Source organism: Lactuca virosa, chromosome 7, assembly GCF_052849685.1.
Source record: "Lactuca virosa cultivar CGN04683 chromosome 7, Lactuca_virosa_CGN04683_v6, whole genome shotgun sequence".
NCBI classification, from domain to species: domain Eukaryota; kingdom Viridiplantae; phylum Streptophyta; class Magnoliopsida; order Asterales; family Asteraceae; genus Lactuca; species Lactuca virosa.
This window is the reverse complement of record NC_136432.1, coordinates 153,632,199-153,650,542: the sequence shown is the minus strand read 5'-3', so window position 1 is coordinate 153,650,542 and position 18,344 is coordinate 153,632,199. Positions and strand designations below refer to the sequence as shown.

The following is an 18,344-nucleotide window of genomic DNA, read 5'->3' as shown; positions in this document are numbered from 1 at the left end:
AAAATTTAACATTTTTTAAAAATAAATATAGACAATAAACTATTAAACTCAATGGATACGTTAAAAGAGACATGAGACTTGCCTTTTGTGAGACCAATAATTCCAAATTGGACCAATTTCTGCAAAATAATTTAAGAACCGAAGAAAACCTAATTGCCCAAATATCTAATATCATTATTTAAGTCATAACCTGTTACATGCCGATGAAATTGAAAATTTCAGCCAAAACTCTGTTACATGCCATCAAAGTTGAAAAAATATCATTTAAACTTAGATGAGGGTATTAATTTAAAAAACCATCTTTCACTTTTTGTTGGATCTATTTTCTAATGTCATGAACAATTATCAGACCAAGCATAATCCTTAAAAACCATCCTAGCCAAATCACATATCACTTTATCAACAAAATAGAATACAACAGTCGTAGATGGTAATCTAGTTAGAACATCTTTTTTCTAAAAGATCAAGAAATGGACAATCTATTAGAATCTTATCGCGTTGATAAAAGTCATAATAAAGTGCAATAGATTGAATCGATAGTTTATAATAAATATAAAAAATAAAGCCCTATCAGATATAGAAAACCTATGGACGGGACAAAAAAAGAACGTAACACTACAAACTTGCAAACAACAAAAACACATGATGTTAAAAGTCTAGACAAAAATAAAACTAAAATTTATACCTGGTCGTGAGGTGAGCGTAGAGAACTTATGTCAGATTCTTTGAGACATTTCGTCAGACACCTAAGGTGCCTGTTCTAATAACCCATCTTTTTTAATTTAACATGACAAGAAAAATCCAAATATTACAGTAAAGTGTAGGAAATGAACTAAATTAACATGTATTTAGATTATGCAAATTATTTTGAACAATGGTCCTTCAAAAATATACTTATTGTTGTAGCATACATACATACACAGTTTAATAAAAAAATCAATTGTAGTTATGCAATTTGATTCTACCATATAAATACGAACACATAGAAAATTTAAGAATCAAATAAAAAATTTGTCTATAATACTGTAAATCTGATATTCAAGGAAATAAGATCATTCATAATTTAGATTCTAACTTTTTAGCCTACTTCTGACATGGTTCATGTATTAATATTTAGAGAAACTGGTAGACAGTGATGTTGATATTAAGTGTTGTATATTGTTGTTATTGGTAAAAAAAACTAAGTTGTAGTTTAAAATTAAAAGTTTTTTTTCATGGTAAGTATGTTGCTATAATTTGTAAAAAAAATCACATAGCTATTGATAGATAAAAATAAACGTATGTTGCTATTGCAGTTTGTAGAGGTTGTTGAGTATCGAGTCAAAGTTAATAGGTTAAGCATTTAATATGAAAAGTTATACATTGTTGTTTTATTTTACTTAATCTAGACCGAATGATGTAATATGTTAAGCCAAAAAACTTTATGTAATGTTTTATAAGATTTCAAAAATAGAAACATAATTTTGTTAGTCACAGAAAGCAATCTTTGAAAGGTTATATTTGTTGTACAAAAACATATACAAATTAGAATAATTATAGTTTAACTCTTTTTGGATTAAATTGTTTATAAAATCCATCCCCTTAATAGTGACTAAAAGATAAATTAAAAGAGACATTTAAAACACGAAAAAATCACAACAGGTTACTGCTAAAAATGGTATAACAATGTACTTTAAAAGTACATTCCTAAAAATGGTATAATATGAAGTTATTGTATTCAAAAATAAGGTCAGTAACAGTAACCAAGTTGAGATAATCAAACAAACGGAAATAATAGTAGCAGTCGATTTGATCAATTTTTGAATTAAATTACCGATTTACCCTTCTGATCAACATTGTCCATACTAAATTAATGATTTACCCTTCGGATAAAAAAATGGAAGTATCATGCTAAAAGAATCATTTTAGTACACGTGTCATCTCAATATCTATTGTTGAATTGCTTTTCCAGCCCAATGCTTTTCTAGTTTCCTACGTCGAATTACCTTTTTGCCCTTACATGTCCTTACTTAAAGGTTTCCTGCATCTAATTTGCAATCAAATTAAAAATAAATCACATAAATTTAGGAGTTTATCGATACCTTCAAAAGGTAAGTTCGAATCTTACTTCTTTATTCTATCCCAAATAAAATTACTTTGCCCCTAAACCTTAAAATCATACTTAACATTTAAAAAAAATTCATCCAACAATATCAATACCCTTTAGTTATGATTTGAATTTAAAGTTATAACTGTTGTAATTCAACCATCATATCAGGATATTAATTTACATTCAAACACTAAAAATATATCTCTTTATTCCTATTATACCCTTATCATCCATTTTCCATTCGGTATTACCATATATTTATCTTAACAGATTATTTGAGTTCTATATCAAGATTGCAATTCCTGTAATTCAGCTAACAATTTAAAATATTATATACAATAAAAAACAGTAACCAGGTTGAGATAATCAAACAAACAGAAATAGTAGCAGCCCACGCTTTGATCCATGTTTAAATTAAGTTACAGATTTACCCTTTTGATGAACATTGTACATACTAAATTAATGATTTACCGTTCGAATAAAAATTGGAATCATGCTAAACGAATACAAAAAAATTGATTACCATGAAAAGGAAAATGGATAGGGGTGCATTTGTCATTCCATGAAAGTACTTTGCTATAATGTGTTTTAACTGCTTTCCATCAAAGTGCATTATTTCTTTTTCTGGATTAATGGTATGTAATATATTTTCCTATTTATTTGAAAAGTTTCAGAAAAGTAGTTAACCGATTTCATGTAATTTGTGACAAAGAAAAATGAAATATATGAATACATATATTTGATACAGGAACAAAAAAAATCAAAAAAAAAATATAAAAAGCGAAAGAAGGTGCTGACCTTGTAGTGCACAACAACGAATGTTTGAAGCAGAGAATGATGATGGAAGTTATAAGCAATAAGAATGATGTTGTAGGAGAATGTTTGAATAAAAGCAAGAATTGAAAATAAGTGTGAGCCGCAGATTTAAGGATGAATCCTATATGTATTTGATAATTTGAATCTGATTGTTTGGTATTAATGATTTCCTAATAAAAATAGATTTTATATTAATGGTTTACTAATATAAACCAATTTATATTAATGGTTGATATTCAATTCCTTAATTGAAATGTTTTTTTTTTGAACTGGCAATTCTAATCTACTCATGAGCGAACAACACCTATTCCATATATGTCAATGATGAGACTTGAACCCTCAACCTCAAAGATGGAGGACACCACCTGATACCGTTGGGATACAAACCCATTTGGTAATTGAAATGGTTTTTAGTAATGTGTTTTTAAAGTTGCCATATTAAAACCTTTATAACCAGAAGTCCAAGATTTAAAATATAAAAAAACTTTTATTGGAATTAAATACATTTAATATCAACCGGTGTAAGTTAATTTTGTTTGACAAATAGAAAACTTTTATTGGAATCAAATATATTCCATTTGAGGAAGAAGATGATGTCATCAATTTGAGTTAACAGTGGAAAAAAAATAAGATTAAAATGCAATCAAATGTTGAGATTGGTTAAGATAATCTCATAACGTTTCTGTTTTAATATATATTAAAGATTATGTTGTAAATGAATAGTATAACACCAAATTTGGTGTTATACTATTCATTTACACTATAACAAATAAAAATTTCATTTGTCATATTTAGTCAATCATCTTTTATTTTATTCTATTATAGTTTATAATATATATTATAAATATATCCTAAAGATAATAATTATTATTTATTATAATATTATTTTATATATTAAACTGTAATTAATTCATCATAAATAAATAAAAAATATGTTTTTAATATAGTTTTTGTTTAAAGAAAAGAAATTTAAATAAAATAATATCTAATTCGTATTTTAATAGTATGCAAATAATTAACTTTACTATATTTTATTATAATATAATTTATAATTTTTTATATAAAAAAAGATGTAAATAAATAAGTAAAAACTTAATAAGTTGAAGAGTGTTTTTTATAATCTGTATAAGTTTAAAAGAAAAATATATTAAATATAATTTTTAGTATAATAAATGATATTAAAAATAATATATGGTTGGAGAAATATTATTTGTAGGGGTGAGCATTTGGACCGAACCGGACCGGACCGGACCGGAACGGTGCTTGGACCGGACCGGTTATAGAGAATATTGTGGACCATGGACCGGACCGGATGAGTCGTGTCCGTGTCCGTGTCCAGGTCCGGGTCCAGGTCCGGGTTTTCCGGTTCTTGGACCCGTTTGGACCGGTACAACTTTAATTGCATAGAGTACAAGTCGTTAAAATAAGTTTTTAGGTTTGACACGATACAACTTGTAAAAATGATTATGTTTCTGTTTCATGCATAACTAATCTACCTTGATGTTATAATATTATAAGTTGCAAAATTAATTTTCCAAATAAAATCAACTAACATATAAATCAAGTTTATCAAGATTCCTTTCATATGATTTATCTATCAAAGATACATAAAATTCAGAATTATAGTATAAAATGATAGTTAAAAAGTTGAAATATTTCAGCTTTTATAGCTCAACTTTGAAGGATTGTAACTCATTGAATATAATATCAAAATCAACAAATTTATAGTCTAAATTTATCTACAAACTGTAAAATAAATGTTGGAAAAAACCTCAGGTCAATCCGACTTAAAACGAATGAGTTATGGTTGTTTAAAAAATTTCACAGATTACAAAATTTTAAAAAACTTGTTGAAAAGCTGAAAATTTTCAGCTTTGATAGCTCAACTTTGAAAGACTATAACTCATTGAATATAATACCAAAATCAACAAAATTATAGTCTAAATTCATCTACAAACTGTAAATTAAACGTTGGAAAAAACCGTGTGTCAATCCGACTTAAAATGAATGAGCTATGGTTGTTTAAAAATTTTCACAGATTACAAAATTTTAAAAATGTTGTTGAAAAGCTGAAATTTTTCAGCTTTGATAGCTCAACTTTGAAAGTCTGTAACTCATTGAATACTATACCAAAATCAACAAAACTATAGTCTAAATTCATCTACAAACTGTAAGTTAAACGTTGGAAAAAACCGCGTGTCAATCCGATTTAAAACGAATGAGTTATGGTTGTTTAAAAATTTTCACAGATTACAATTTTTTTTTAAAATCGGATTCAACCGGTTCTAAACCCGGTAAAAACCGGACCGGACCGGGAAAAAAAACCAGACCGGACCGGGATGGATTCCTAGAACCGAGAACCGGCTCGGGGGTCCAAAAAAACGGTCCGGACAGTTCCGGTCCACCGGTCCAAATGCTCACCCCTAACTATTTGTACCGTTTTTTTTCTTATTATTATTATTTTTTTTAAAATTAATTTAATATATGAAAATTGTTTAGGGTTGGAGATGGTTTTAGTTTTAAAAGATAGATTGAAATTGAATGTTGTAAGATAGTTCAGGGACTATGATTATAAATGTATTCTTCCATAAAGATGAATTCGTCGCTACTTTGCTTCTTTTCTTCACTTTGTGATCGAACCGACTTAACTCGCCTGCTTGGATTTGTCCGGACTTTTTAGGGTTTCTTCTCTCCCTTGGTGTGCCCTTCATTCAGAACCCTAATCGTTTGCCAGGTATTTGAGATATAGTTCAATAATTTATCATTGATTTTCTTTGTCCTGACATGATCATATTCTAAATGAACTGCAATCCTCTGATGAATTAGGTTTTTTATTTGGGTTTTCCCTAATTTTTACTGTTGATCTTTTTTTGTGGACGGCTGAAGCTGTTTTTTTTGTGAAGATTACATGATTCTTGTATGTATTCTGATTAACAGTCTTCGATTATTCCATCGAATGCGATTTTAGGGTTTTTGTGTTTATTATATATGTTAAACATTGATTACTTGTATCCCTGGGTTGTTAGAAGTACGATATTGATGCAAGACCCATTTTCAAAAAGAAAGATTTCGATCATACCACTAATATAGAACTAGAGATTCTTGTTTTTTATTTTTGGTTCTTTTGATCATCTTGGCATCCCACAAGATAATTAGATAACTAAATACGACTATTTTACACAATCAAATCTCTCGACTCTCAAGCATGTTCTTCAATCAACTTATGTCAGTATTGACAGCTCTCTCTCTCTCTCTCTATGTGTGTGTGTGTGTGTGTGAAGATGGAAGATGATAAAGCCACCACAGTTATCGTGACATTTACCAAATTTTCTCAGATATTCTTCTCATTTTGGGTATTTTATTTGTAGATGTTTAGTGATGTAAAATTATTATTTGTCGTCTGAATAATAAAGTTCATTATATTTCTTCATGAAGTTGATTATCATGTATCTTAGAGTTGTTTATACCATGACTCCATCTTTAAAGCTATAGTCTCTTTTTGATCTTTATACAGATCTAAGCAACACTTGTGTTAAGAAAAGCTTCGGTTTCCATTTCACTTTACCAGAAAACTTTCATGTCTGACCTCGACCTCCAGATTCCCACTGCTTTTGGTAAGTTGTTTCATCTCAACAAAAAATCTTACATTGTTAATACTGATTTTTCCAAATATTGAAGGTAAATTTTTAATCTTTATTTATTTATTTTTTGTTTCAAAAGACCCGTTTGCTGAAGCTAATGCTGAGGACTCTGGTGCTGGATCAAAAGAATACGTTCATATTCGTGTTCAACAGAGAAATGGTAGAAAAAGCTTGACAACTGTTCAAGGGTTGAAAAAAGATTTTAGCTACAATAAGATTTTGAAGGACCTTAAAAAAGAGTTTTGCTGTAATGGCACTGTTGTTCAAGATCCTGAACTAGGCCAGGTTTTTATTTTTTATTTTTTTAAAATCTTACAAGCTTGATGTTGTTATTATTATTATTACTTTATTTTTGCTTTTAAATTCGGATTTCTCACATTTTTTATGTTGTTTTGAAGGTCATTCAACTTCAAGGTGACCAGAGAAAGAACGTCTCTGCCTTTCTTACTCAGGTAACTTTTTCCAATGTATGCTAGATTGACTGTGAGTTTGAGTAAATGACCGTTTTACCCTTCTGTATGTAAATGATGGGTAAATTAGTAAATAACAAATGACTTTATTTAAGAATTGTTGTAAATCCAATTTGTTTTATTTAATAGTTAAGCATTGTTTGTTTTGGTCTTGGAGAAATTTCAACTTTGTCAAATATGTTGAGCTAAGAGATTCTTGCATTAGTATTTTTTTTTTTTTGAAAGAGGATTCTTGCATTAGTATTTAATTATATCGTGAAATGATTTTTTTTTATATATCGTTTGTAAATGGATATGTGTTTGCTTTTGTGTAGGCAGGAATAGTGAAAAAGGATCATATCAAGATTCATGGATTTTAAGGAGTGTGGTGTCAGGGCTATGGTGAGCAATATAATCAAGTGTACTTGTTATGGATATGAAGAAGTTAACATGTTATCTTTGCTATTATATGGTGTGATTGCGAATCTAGTAAAGACAAGATTATGAAAATGTTTTTTACATTCTGACATTAAGAATATAATAATAATGACTGAACAATGAAAAGATATTATCACATGCCGCATTTTATTATATATGTTTTTTATACAGTTATAAGATTTTTTTGATTTGAATAACAAGTGAAAAGAAATTGCTTGTTGTGAGAGAAGAATAAAATGTGATGCATGCTTATGCTTGTTCTTGGAACAAAATGGAAGGTGGTTTGAAATTATTTATTTAACCTATTAAACCATATAATCTTTGACAGTTTTTTGCTTATTAAAGTTTAGAAGAATTTTGCTTACAAATCTGTTTGTTGGATATAAGTATAAAGTACTGATGTCTTATTTTATGTTGTTAAAAATGCTAACATGTTTAAAAGAAGGGAATGTTTTCTTTATCAACTTGTTTAAAAAATGTTATATTTATTTTCGACCAATTTGCAGAAAATAATCAGCCAACTAAATTATTTTACTGATTGTACACTTTACTACGTATTTTTATGGTTAAAAGATGCGTAAAGATACAAATTAACAGCTACACATTTGTGATGAAAACAAATGAAGTAGTATAAATGTAACTCGCCATATCTGCAATGGATTTTGTCTGTGTATAACTAAAGCAAGCATTTTGCTTGATTATCTTAAAGCAACATAACTATGAAGTTGATTAAGAAACATTACAACTTTTTTCGAATAACGAGGTTTAAACCTTGGGTCAATCCAATTCGCTGCAAACTACCAGTTACGTGGATCAGGTAAACAATCCCCAAAGAGCTGAACCATGTTGTGAGAAGAGAACTTGAGGCAACTTATTTGAAGTGGTTTATCACAAATTTCACTATTAAGGCATACACTATACAAGTTATAAGTCAATAATGAAGTTTAGGTAAGAATAGATAATTAAGAAAGAAGACTAGTATCATTTTGACCAATACTTAGGGATGGGAGTAGGACAGGTGTGGGATGGTATTAGTGATCCCAATACCATACTCGGTTATAAAATTGTATCCCAAACATGATCATGTCTCGATGGGTACCAATTAGCAAATACTCATCGGGTTTGTGGGGTTTAACAATGGGTATCGGTATTCCATTTATAATCTTAAAACATTAAAGATGTATTATTTGTTTGTGGAAAATTTTCTAGTTTTTTATGAAAAATGAAAATGAAATTTTCTGTTTTTTAAATTGTATGTAAATTATAAAAGTGATTCTTATAGTTTTTCAGTGAAAACTCCACCGGTTTCAACCAAACGTGATTTCTAAAATTTTTATTGAAAACTGAAAAAGAAAACACAACTTTACTTATTGAAAATGTTTTTTTTTAAATGTTTTCACAACCAAACACACCCTCAAGTTACATGTTGGAATTTTCATTACCGAAAACCATATCACAATCTCATCTAAAAGATGTCTTAATTTTTTTTATTTTATTTTTATTTTTTTATTTTTTTATAATTCTAATTTCTAACAAAATCATGAGTTTAATATCTAAGAAATTTGATGTAAAGTAAATTATGGTAATTTATTTGCTTGTCTCTAATTTTATTTTTTTCATTTGGAAAATCCTTATAGTTTTGTTTTGTTTTGAATTTGATCCCTAATAAAAATGAAAAGACTGATATGCCCTTTGTTAATTTATTTTGCCTTTTTATATTATTAATTAAATAAAAAATATCGATAAATATGTTAAAAATGTTGTAGTTAAATATATGGGTTTTTTAAACTGAAAAATCCAGACCACCCTACCCTTCCTCCCCCTTTGTGTTCAGTCATCAGAAAATCACTTTCGACCACCACCACCACTAACCTTTGGTGACCACAACCGCTACCTCTGTCACCAGAAAAAACACCATCGATGTTCAAATAAAAAATATTAACCCAGAAATCCATTCAAAAATAAAAAACTAACATAAATAAACATTAACATACATACATACATACATACATATATATATATATATATATATATATATATATATATATATATATATATATATATATATCGGCACAAAGCCACAAATCTAGACTATATCTTCGTCGGAATATGTTGAAGAAATCCTCATATGCAAGAAAAAACATGTAATTCAACTTTAATTTCCTTTAATTTGAAGCCTAATTAGTTAGATATAGCTTCAATTTCTTCTTACTTAAAGGCTAACCGAGTTGACTTTGACTCAATTATGTCTAACAAGAGCATGAAGATAGTTGATTCTTCAAGTTTTTCAGCTAATTTGAACCATAATCAATCGGGAGAGTTCTATGGGGTGCAATGCTCGGGTGAAGACGAAGGAAAATGAGGTGGAGGTTTGATTGAAAACAACCAATGCAACAATGAGATCTAAGGTTTGGTTGTCAGACGTCGGTTCCAAACCCGATGGTTTCAAAAGGGGATGGATGTGGGGTGAGGGTTTGGGTTTCTAAAATCACTGGATGTCACATCGAAAATGAAGTACTTGTGTCGGACATGAAGTAGAGGGAGCAATAGAGACATAGTGTTGGAGGCACGTTTCCTATAGGTTTTGGCAAATTCCTTTTTTGTTTGATGTTAAATAATAATAACATTAATTTAATTTAAAAATTAAATGAGGATAAGATGGTTATTTTAGATCTATCAGAGACTAAACTCGAAACAAAACAAAACCATATTGACGGTATGCGTTAAAGAAATTATAAAGTATAACACATGCATATTACCCCAAACCGCAGAGACCATTCGTGTAATTTACTTTTTTTTATAGATAATAATTACAATACAAACTTAGAATTTCATAACAAACTAATCATGGTTATAACATAAATATAAAAAAGACAATATTATCAATTTCCATTATAAAAAGTAGTGATTATATAACACGAAATACCACATATAATATTATAGTATAGTTTGAAATCATATATCTTAACAATAAAAATACAAATGGTCTGGGATATGGGACCGAATAATCGGATGTATATAACTCTAGTGCCATAACAATATTAAACCAACAAATATATTTAGAAAAAATCTCATATTCGGTCTCATAACCATTACGCATCCCAAAAGTTTCGAGTTCGGTTTTTTCAAGTCGGGTTTGGGTATTGTTGATATCCTTACATTCGTGTAATTTACTCTTTAATATATAATATTCACAATACAAACTTATAGTATATGAATTTCATGACAAACTAATCAATATCATAACATAAATATAAAAAGACAATATCATCAATTTTCACTTTAAGAAGTAGTAATTATACTTTCTATTTCTAATACCACATAATACTCCATCCGTCCCGAAATTATAGTCGATTTTTCATTTTTGATTTGTCCCAAAATAATAATCCACTTCTAAAAATAAATAATATTTTTACCAAAACACTCCCTCATTATTACTTAACCAACTAAGCATTTAATGGAACATTAAATGCAAAGTAAGGAAAAAACAGTCATTCTATTGTATAAAGTTAGTGGTAATTAATGCTTCCTTAATCTGTGTGTTTTTTGTCTGTGGACAATAATTTTGGAACGGATGGAGTATTATAATATAATTTTATATTATATATATTAATAAAATAAAATATAAATATTATAAAAATATAAAAGGTTCAGGGACAAATAAATGGGACCGAGTATGAGATTGGATAATCGACCGGATATAACTCTAATACCATAACCATTTCAAACTCACAAATATATATATAGAAAACAAATATCATACCCGCCCATAAGGCTTAGGGGAGTGGTGCGGTCTTTACCGCACCTTTTGCCACATAGGTAGGGGAACACCACCCCCTGACTGCGGTTTGGGTGCGGTTTAGACCGCAGTGTGGTAAAAAATAGTCGTGTTTTGTGATTGGGTGGGGAAAAATAATATTTTTATTTAAATTATTTATTTTAAATAAAGTGTGATACCACTCCTTGGGTGTGACAAGAAACACTTTTGTGGTAAAAATGACGTGACGTTTATGTGACAATGAAGGAAGTGCGGTTTCGGGGCACCACTCCCTCCAGCCTAACAATTTACCCGTCCTAAAAGTTCATGTTCAGTTTTTTCCTTAGGGGTTAAGTAATTTTGACACCCCTATCAATACGTATGCTTATGTTAAAACCAATGTTGTAAAAATCGGTCTAAGAGGCCGATTAATCGGGGATTAATCGCTAGGCGGTCTTCAACCGAATAGGATTAAGGCTAATCGGTCGGCTTAATCGGTTTTGGTCAAAGGGGGTTAAAGTCGGAGCTAGACGGGTCTAATCGGTCCTAGGCGGCCTAATCGGCCAAATTTTCAAATTTTCAAAATTTTAAATATTAAGCCAAAATTTTCAAAAGTTCATAAGTTCATAAGTATTTCAATGTTCAACTAATATAAAAAAATTTAAAAATTAAATTTTAAACCTTTTCTTCAAAATTTCTATGTTTTCAAATATACAAATACCCAAATTTACTTCTTTTTTTAAGATATATTAAAATTTGAATAACTTTTCTTATTAATTGGATGATAAATTGTTGTGCTTGTTAAACTTATTATTAAACTTTTATGCTTATTTATTTATATTCTTACGATTAAAGTTACATTTATAAATTTTGAATAATTTTCTTAATAATTAATGGTCCCCGATTAATTTCCGCCTAACCGATTAATCCCTAAACCCTAGTCCACCGACTAGGTAACGTCTTAAAACATAAAAATGGATTATAGTTAATTAAATATGAATTAACGAGCCAATAATTTTAAAACAGTTAGCTAAGATAGACAATATAGTATAATATAAAATAAGTTAAAAAGCGGTCTAGATATACACCTTTTTAAAACTACAAATATATTTATTAAAAATATACTTTTTAAGTTTAGTAATAAATTAAACATCTACAAAAAATAAAAGTAAAATATTAATGAGCCTATGACTATCAACCAAATTAAAAATTACTGATTTGATCCAAAATTATTTTGGCAAATCTACTTTAACACTATTGCTTACGTCAAATTAAATATAAAGTAATCTAATAAAAATAAAAAGTTACATTATTTTGAAGTACAGTCTTACTCAATGATGCATAAAATGACAACCATGAATCTTTTTTGCTAACTAAATCCAAATAAAGTTACGCACTAACACCATGGTCCCCGCCGGCTGTGGGTGCGGCCAGGGGTCTTAGACTAGACCCTTTCACTTCGGGCCCTCATTTCTTCTTATTTCCCTTGTAATGAAGTATAAAATGTTCCTTTAATATATTTTTCTTTATGGGTATGATTTGTATCTTTGACTTATTGTTTTTGTTTTTGTTCTTTTTTCTTTATTTAAAGTTATTCTTTTTAATTTTCTAATTTCTCGGCCGTCTAACCTAACCGTCTAAATCGTCTGACCGTTAAAAACGTTTAAGTGACGGTTTATCATTGTTTCTTTTACCTCATTTATCTTCTCAAAAGCCGCATATAAATCAAATCTAATCAAACCCCTGAGGGAGGAGGGAGTCATTCCCTCCCAACTCACTGAACTCAATGTCACATCACTTTTTCTCTTTTATTTTTATTCATCTTTCTCAACCACAACACACGGAAACCTTATCTTTTTGAACTCACTCAACTCATTCAATTTAAAAAAAATACAAAACAATCAAATGTAAAATCTTAATTAGCAATAGAGTTACCGGCGGTACCACCCCCGTTTCAACGGATTGTTTAATTGGTTTCATTAACCCACTTCATTATATCTCTCTACTTTCCCTCTCTCATTTTCTCTTGTACTATGTGTTTTAAAACTTGTACCTTAGTTGTTTTGTATTTTTTTTAATTGAGTGGGTTGAGAAAGATAAGATTTGCATGTGTTGTGGGTTGGAAAAGATAAAGAAAAAGAAGAGACAAAAATTGATGTGACAGTAGGTTCAATGGGTTGGGAGGGAACGACTCCCTCCTCCCTAAGAACCAAATGTACAACGTCATGACGACTCTTCGATTTGAGTATCTATTCTCGTTTCTTCTTCTTCTTGTTTTCTTTTTTGAAAACAGTTAAAAAATTTGTCGATTCAATATACAAGTAAATGAAGTTCCATTAATTTGGCATCTACGCTCAACCAAAAATCATACCTCAGACAACCAAGAAACTAAAGAAACTAAAGTATCGTCGTGTTTGGTGTTTGACAACAAGGACGACTTAGTGTTTATGAAGCTTTTATTCATTCATGCTAATGGAAGCTTCATCAATTCGACATCTACACACTACATTCACCCTAATTGATGGATATACTCTCTCTCTCTCTCTCTCTCTCTCAAAACCCCTGAAAATGCCTACATGGAAATAGCAACGTACTATAAGGATACATTAAGTACAATCGCAAGAACAACAAACAAAATCTCATTGTGCCACCAACCAAAATATTGGAAGGATTTAGTATGGCTTTGCATTTTTTGGATTTATCATATGAGTTATTGTACAAATATAAGAATATGGTTGTAGCTACGTCCCTTCTTGCCTACATGGTGGAGATCGAATTCCTCATTTGCTCCTAACGAGTAGTCTAGAAGGTACGCTACATAAATGAACATCGACTAGGTCACAAAGCCATATCAAGGGTTAGACCCCGATATTGCTCTCTGATGCCTAAGTTAGAAGTTGCATAGGGTCTATCAGAATTGCTAAGAGTTTTGAAAGGGTTTTTGAATGCTTACCTTCTTCTTTGATATGGAAAGGCTTTTATGGGCTCTCCCTTCTCCTTAGGTATGAGGTTATACTTGGTCGTTTGGTAATATTTGGGTAAAGACAGCTTTATGTCCCTTGCACAAATTGTTAGTTTATTGCCAAAGATATTGCTTTTTCCCGAAAAATGGGATATGTCTTGCATGTTGCTTTTTATATGTTGTGCCTTAGGATTATCTGTTGGGTTTACTTTTGATAGTTGTTGGTTATTCTTTCATGAATCGGGTTGGATACATCTGTATCGATACGATCATTTCTCTTAAGAGGGGCCTCTTATTGTGATTGTTGTTACTACTCGGTCTATGTTTGTCAGGCCGATATCCCTTCCTTATTTGAAAACCGACCTGTGTACACCATTAATGACCAATTGTGACTTTGCATATAAGGGTTTGTCAAATTCCTTATTTTTCATAGCACTTCGTCTAATGGTAGAACGACTTGTTAATATACTAATTGATGTTTTTATTTAATTAGTTATGTCAATTGTAGATTATAAAAGTGGTTGAATGACAACTCTTCTTAGTAAAACTATAAATTAACCAAACGAACACAAACACAAACAATGGTTTATTCATGTTCTTTCATTTAAGCTTAACCAAACAAAAGAAGAAACATGAACACATAAACAAACGGGTTTTTTTTGTTCACATTCCTTATTTAAAAGATTATTTTGTTCATGTTCGTTAATGTTCATTCATGAAAATGTTAAACGAACATAAATAAACATAAACATCCAAACAATGATAAATGGTTCATAAGTTTGAGCCATTGAGGCATTCTAACCTACACTTCCGGTGAATGTTTTAACTTTTAACCTTTTGGCGTTTTATTGCATTGTGCTAATACATATTTACAAAAGTATCCATTATAAATAAACATAAGCGAGCGAACATAAACGAACATATATGATCAGAGATAAACAACCATTAATAAACGAACATAATCGAAGGTTCAAGAACATATGTGAGCAAACAAGATTTCATTTATGTTCGTTCGTTTAACCGAACCAACACAATTTTGTTCTTATTAGTTCTTATATTGAATAAATGGAAATCTAGTTGTATGGTTCACCAAATGTTCGGTTTATTTATAACACTATTTCACAGATCACGAATGTTCATCCATCCATGAACCAAATTGTTTTCAAAAGCGAGTGTCACTCCTGCCGAAGTAGTTTATGCGGTCACATGACAATACTTGGATAAGATGGTCGACTGATGAGAAAACCGAGAATATGAAATTTTGCCGAACAAATATTGACAAGTTTACAAATGTGAGATTCAAGTATATGAAACATGAAATATAAGATCACGAAATTTGTCAAGAATACGATATTAAAGTGTATTTTTTGAGGTGTGTTAAACCAAAACAACTCTCTACATAACATAGAGGTAAAATGGTCAAAATAGGAATCAAATGACCATATATGGTAGATTAAAAATATTCAATTTTCACAAAGAAACAAAAGATGACTAAATGACGGTTTTTTTTTTTACCAAACCGGGCCTAATCTAATCGAACAGGACCAGCCCCTTTAAAATCGGGTTTTCCATTCACGGGTCTGGGCTCTTGGGTCTGGGTCAACCAAATCAGTCAACTGGTCCAGACACAACTTACATAATGTTGTTAGATATTTTGAATTTAAAATAGGGCCCTTTAAAATAATAGTATATTTTATTTTGTAATAAAGTGGTTGACAATGATAAAACTATTTAAAAAAGGGCCCATTTAAAAGTTGGGCAACTTAGTGCTCAAAAAAGAAAATTTAGTGGTCCAGCCCTCTAATATATGAAAGTTGAAATTTTTAAGAAAAGACACGATGGCCCACACATTGCAGAAAAGAGCCCCACCATAACTAATTCTACACCCTTCACACCCTATCCCTCCTCCACACCCTCACGTGCCTCTCGAGATATTTCAGTATTTCACTACCTTTCTACTGCTATATAAGTCAAGTACTCAACCACCGCTTAAGACACACTTCACTCACCTTCTTCATACAAACCTTTCAAGCTCTTAAACAATGGCGTCCATGGCTACCACCTTTGCCTCGTCTGTCTCCACCAAGACCAGGACCTCTTTCCTGGACCAATCATCGTTCCATGGCGTTCCGATGGCTTCTCCGACGCGGATCCAACCAATCAAATCGAACCAAAGCAAGAACACACCGATCACCATGTCTGCTACCCCGTATGATCTCGGATCGTTCACCTTTAGTCCGATCAAGGAAGCGATCGTGTCTCGTGAAATGACGAGAAGGTACATGACTGATATGATTACCTACGCCGATACCGATGTCGTTGTAGTCGGCGCTGGCTCCGCTGGTCTCTCCTGTGCTTATGAGCTTAGCAAAAACCCTGACGTTCAGGTACCTTACCTTTTTTACAGGCGTTTCTCTATATTTAACATCTGCATGTTTGATCTATTACATGCTGTTCCTTTTCTAGCAGATTCGGTGTTATTTTGTTCCGATTTCTATGGATTCAACACAAAAGTTCATTTCCATTCCGTTTGTTGATATTTATGCTCGATCATATCTTATGATTCGTACCCAATAATTTTTTGCCGTACACAAAACAATTTTAAAGCACCAATTCAATTGGTAATAGTATGGAGAAAAATTGTTATGTACAAATCATTTCCCATCAAGTAATCATTTATTCAACTCCGATTCATATTTTAATTTTTTAATTTGAAGCAATTTTTTTTTTGTTTTCTTCTGGATGATTTTTTTGTTGTTTATTGCTTCGAGGTTTATATACCTGATGCCCTGATTTTCGAAGGTTACATGGATGTCTTTATCATGCCATTATTTCTTCCTAAAATAAGATCTGCGTATCAAAATTATTTAATTTGTTAATTACGATACAATCGTATATAAAATTATATAACTCTGAATAATTACAGGTCGCCATCATCGAGCAATCTGTGAGCCCCGGAGGTGGAGCATGGCTCGGAGGTCAACTCTTCTCCGCCATGGTCGTCCGCAAGCCCGCACACCTCTTCCTCGACGAGCTTGAAATCGAGTACGACGAGCAAGAAGACTACGTAGTCATCAAGCACGCGGCTCTCTTCACCTCCACCATCATGAGCAAGCTCTTAGCCAGGCCAAACGTGAAGCTCTTCAACGCAGTAGCAGCCGAGGACTTAATCATCAAGGGAGGTAGAGTCAGTGGTGTTGTAACTAACTGGGCTTTAGTCGCAATGAACCACGACACACAATCCTGCATGGACCCGAATGTAATGGAGGCTAAAGTGGTTGTGAGTTCATGTGGACACGATGGACCCATGGGTGCTACAGGAGTGAAAAGGCTCAGAAGCGTTGGATTGATTGAGAGTGTTCCTGGGATGAAGGCTCTTGACATGAACGCTGCTGAAGATGCGATTGTGAAGTTGACTAGAGAGATTGTTCCTGGTATGATTGTTACAGGAATGGAAGTTGCAGAGATCGATGGATCTCCAAGAATGGTAATTAATTAAAATCAATTACTTATAATTTATAAATTAATAATCCATCTTTTATTTTTATTTTTTTTCTTGAAAATGATTGTGGAAATGGTGTATGTGAACAGGGGCCGACGTTTGGGGCAATGATGATATCTGGACAGAAGGCTGCTCATTTGGCTTTGAGGGCTTTAGGGCTTCCGAATGCTTTGGATGGGACAAGTGTGGGAAGTGTTCATCCAGAGATGATTCTTGCTGCTGTTGATTCTGGTGAGACTGTGGATGCCTAAATCATGAGGTATATAATTTAGGGAGAAGTTTAATTAGGGTTTGAATAAATAAGGAGAGAGGTTTGTGAATGGTGGGATGTGGTGGTTTGGTTGTTGGTATGTTGTCAGAGGGACTTTGGACTTTTTTATGTGATTGTGAATGAATGGAAGTTTCTATTTTTCTTTTGATTCTTACTCGTTTTGCTTACAAGTATACCCGTTGTTTTTTCTAATGATTTAAACAAGAATAAGAATAAAATGGTAAGCAAAGTTTTCCTTATGCAATTTTCATGGATTTGTTAGGATTTTGAACGGCAGATACATATATGTAATAATGTAACCAGAAATAAAGAACATACAGATTCTATGTGGTTCATACGAATATACTAGTATTGAATATTATGTCTACATTCAAACTAAAAATGTGTTTATTTAATTTCGGAATGGTTTATAGTTACAA

General features: G+C 31.2%; 2 protein-coding genes across 2 annotated transcripts; both read left to right on the top strand.

Annotated features, from left to right (window-relative positions):
* The first annotated feature begins 5,518 nt into the window (after positions 1 to 5,518).
* On the top strand, positions 5,519 to 7,571 carry LOC145125518 (protein translation factor SUI1 homolog). Its single transcript, XM_079060967.1, has 5 exons — positions 5,519 to 5,639; positions 6,420 to 6,519; positions 6,626 to 6,831; positions 6,945 to 6,998; positions 7,331 to 7,571. Exons 2-5 carry the CDS (start codon positions 6,483 to 6,485, stop codon positions 7,373 to 7,375), a joined length of 342 nt encoding a protein of 113 aa, XP_078917093.1. The 5' UTR covers positions 5,519 to 5,639; positions 6,420 to 6,482; the 3' UTR covers positions 7,376 to 7,571.
* Positions 7,572 to 16,133: 8,562 nt separating this feature from the next.
* Positions 16,134 to 18,073, top strand: LOC145123815 (thiamine thiazole synthase, chloroplastic-like). Its single transcript, XM_079059020.1, has 3 exons — positions 16,134 to 16,539; positions 17,079 to 17,639; positions 17,744 to 18,073. Exons 1-3 carry the CDS (start codon positions 16,195 to 16,197, stop codon positions 17,903 to 17,905), a joined length of 1,068 nt encoding a protein of 355 aa, XP_078915146.1. The 5' UTR covers positions 16,134 to 16,194; the 3' UTR covers positions 17,906 to 18,073.
* Positions 18,074 to 18,344: the final 271 nt, after the last annotated feature.

Bases quoted from the DNA above. Each gene is read 5' to 3' on its own strand.
- LOC145123815 (XM_079059020.1), top strand. From the start codon at position 16,195: ATGGCGTCCATGGCTACCACCTTTGCCTCGTCTGTCTCCACCAAGACC. The intron at 16,540-17,078 runs GTACCTTACCTT...GAATAATTACAG, and splicing joins GCAAAAACCCTGACGTTCAG to GTCGCCATCATCGAGCAATC. The intron at 17,640-17,743 runs GTAATTAATTAA...GTATGTGAACAG, and splicing joins TCGATGGATCTCCAAGAATG to GGGCCGACGTTTGGGGCAAT.
- LOC145125518 (XM_079060967.1), top strand. From the start codon at position 6,483: ATGTCTGACCTCGACCTCCAGATTCCCACTGCTTTTG. The intron at 6,520-6,625 runs GTAAGTTGTTTC...TTGTTTCAAAAG, and splicing joins CCAGATTCCCACTGCTTTTG to ACCCGTTTGCTGAAGCTAAT. The intron at 6,999-7,330 runs GTAACTTTTTCC...GCTTTTGTGTAG, and splicing joins TCTCTGCCTTTCTTACTCAG to GCAGGAATAGTGAAAAAGGA.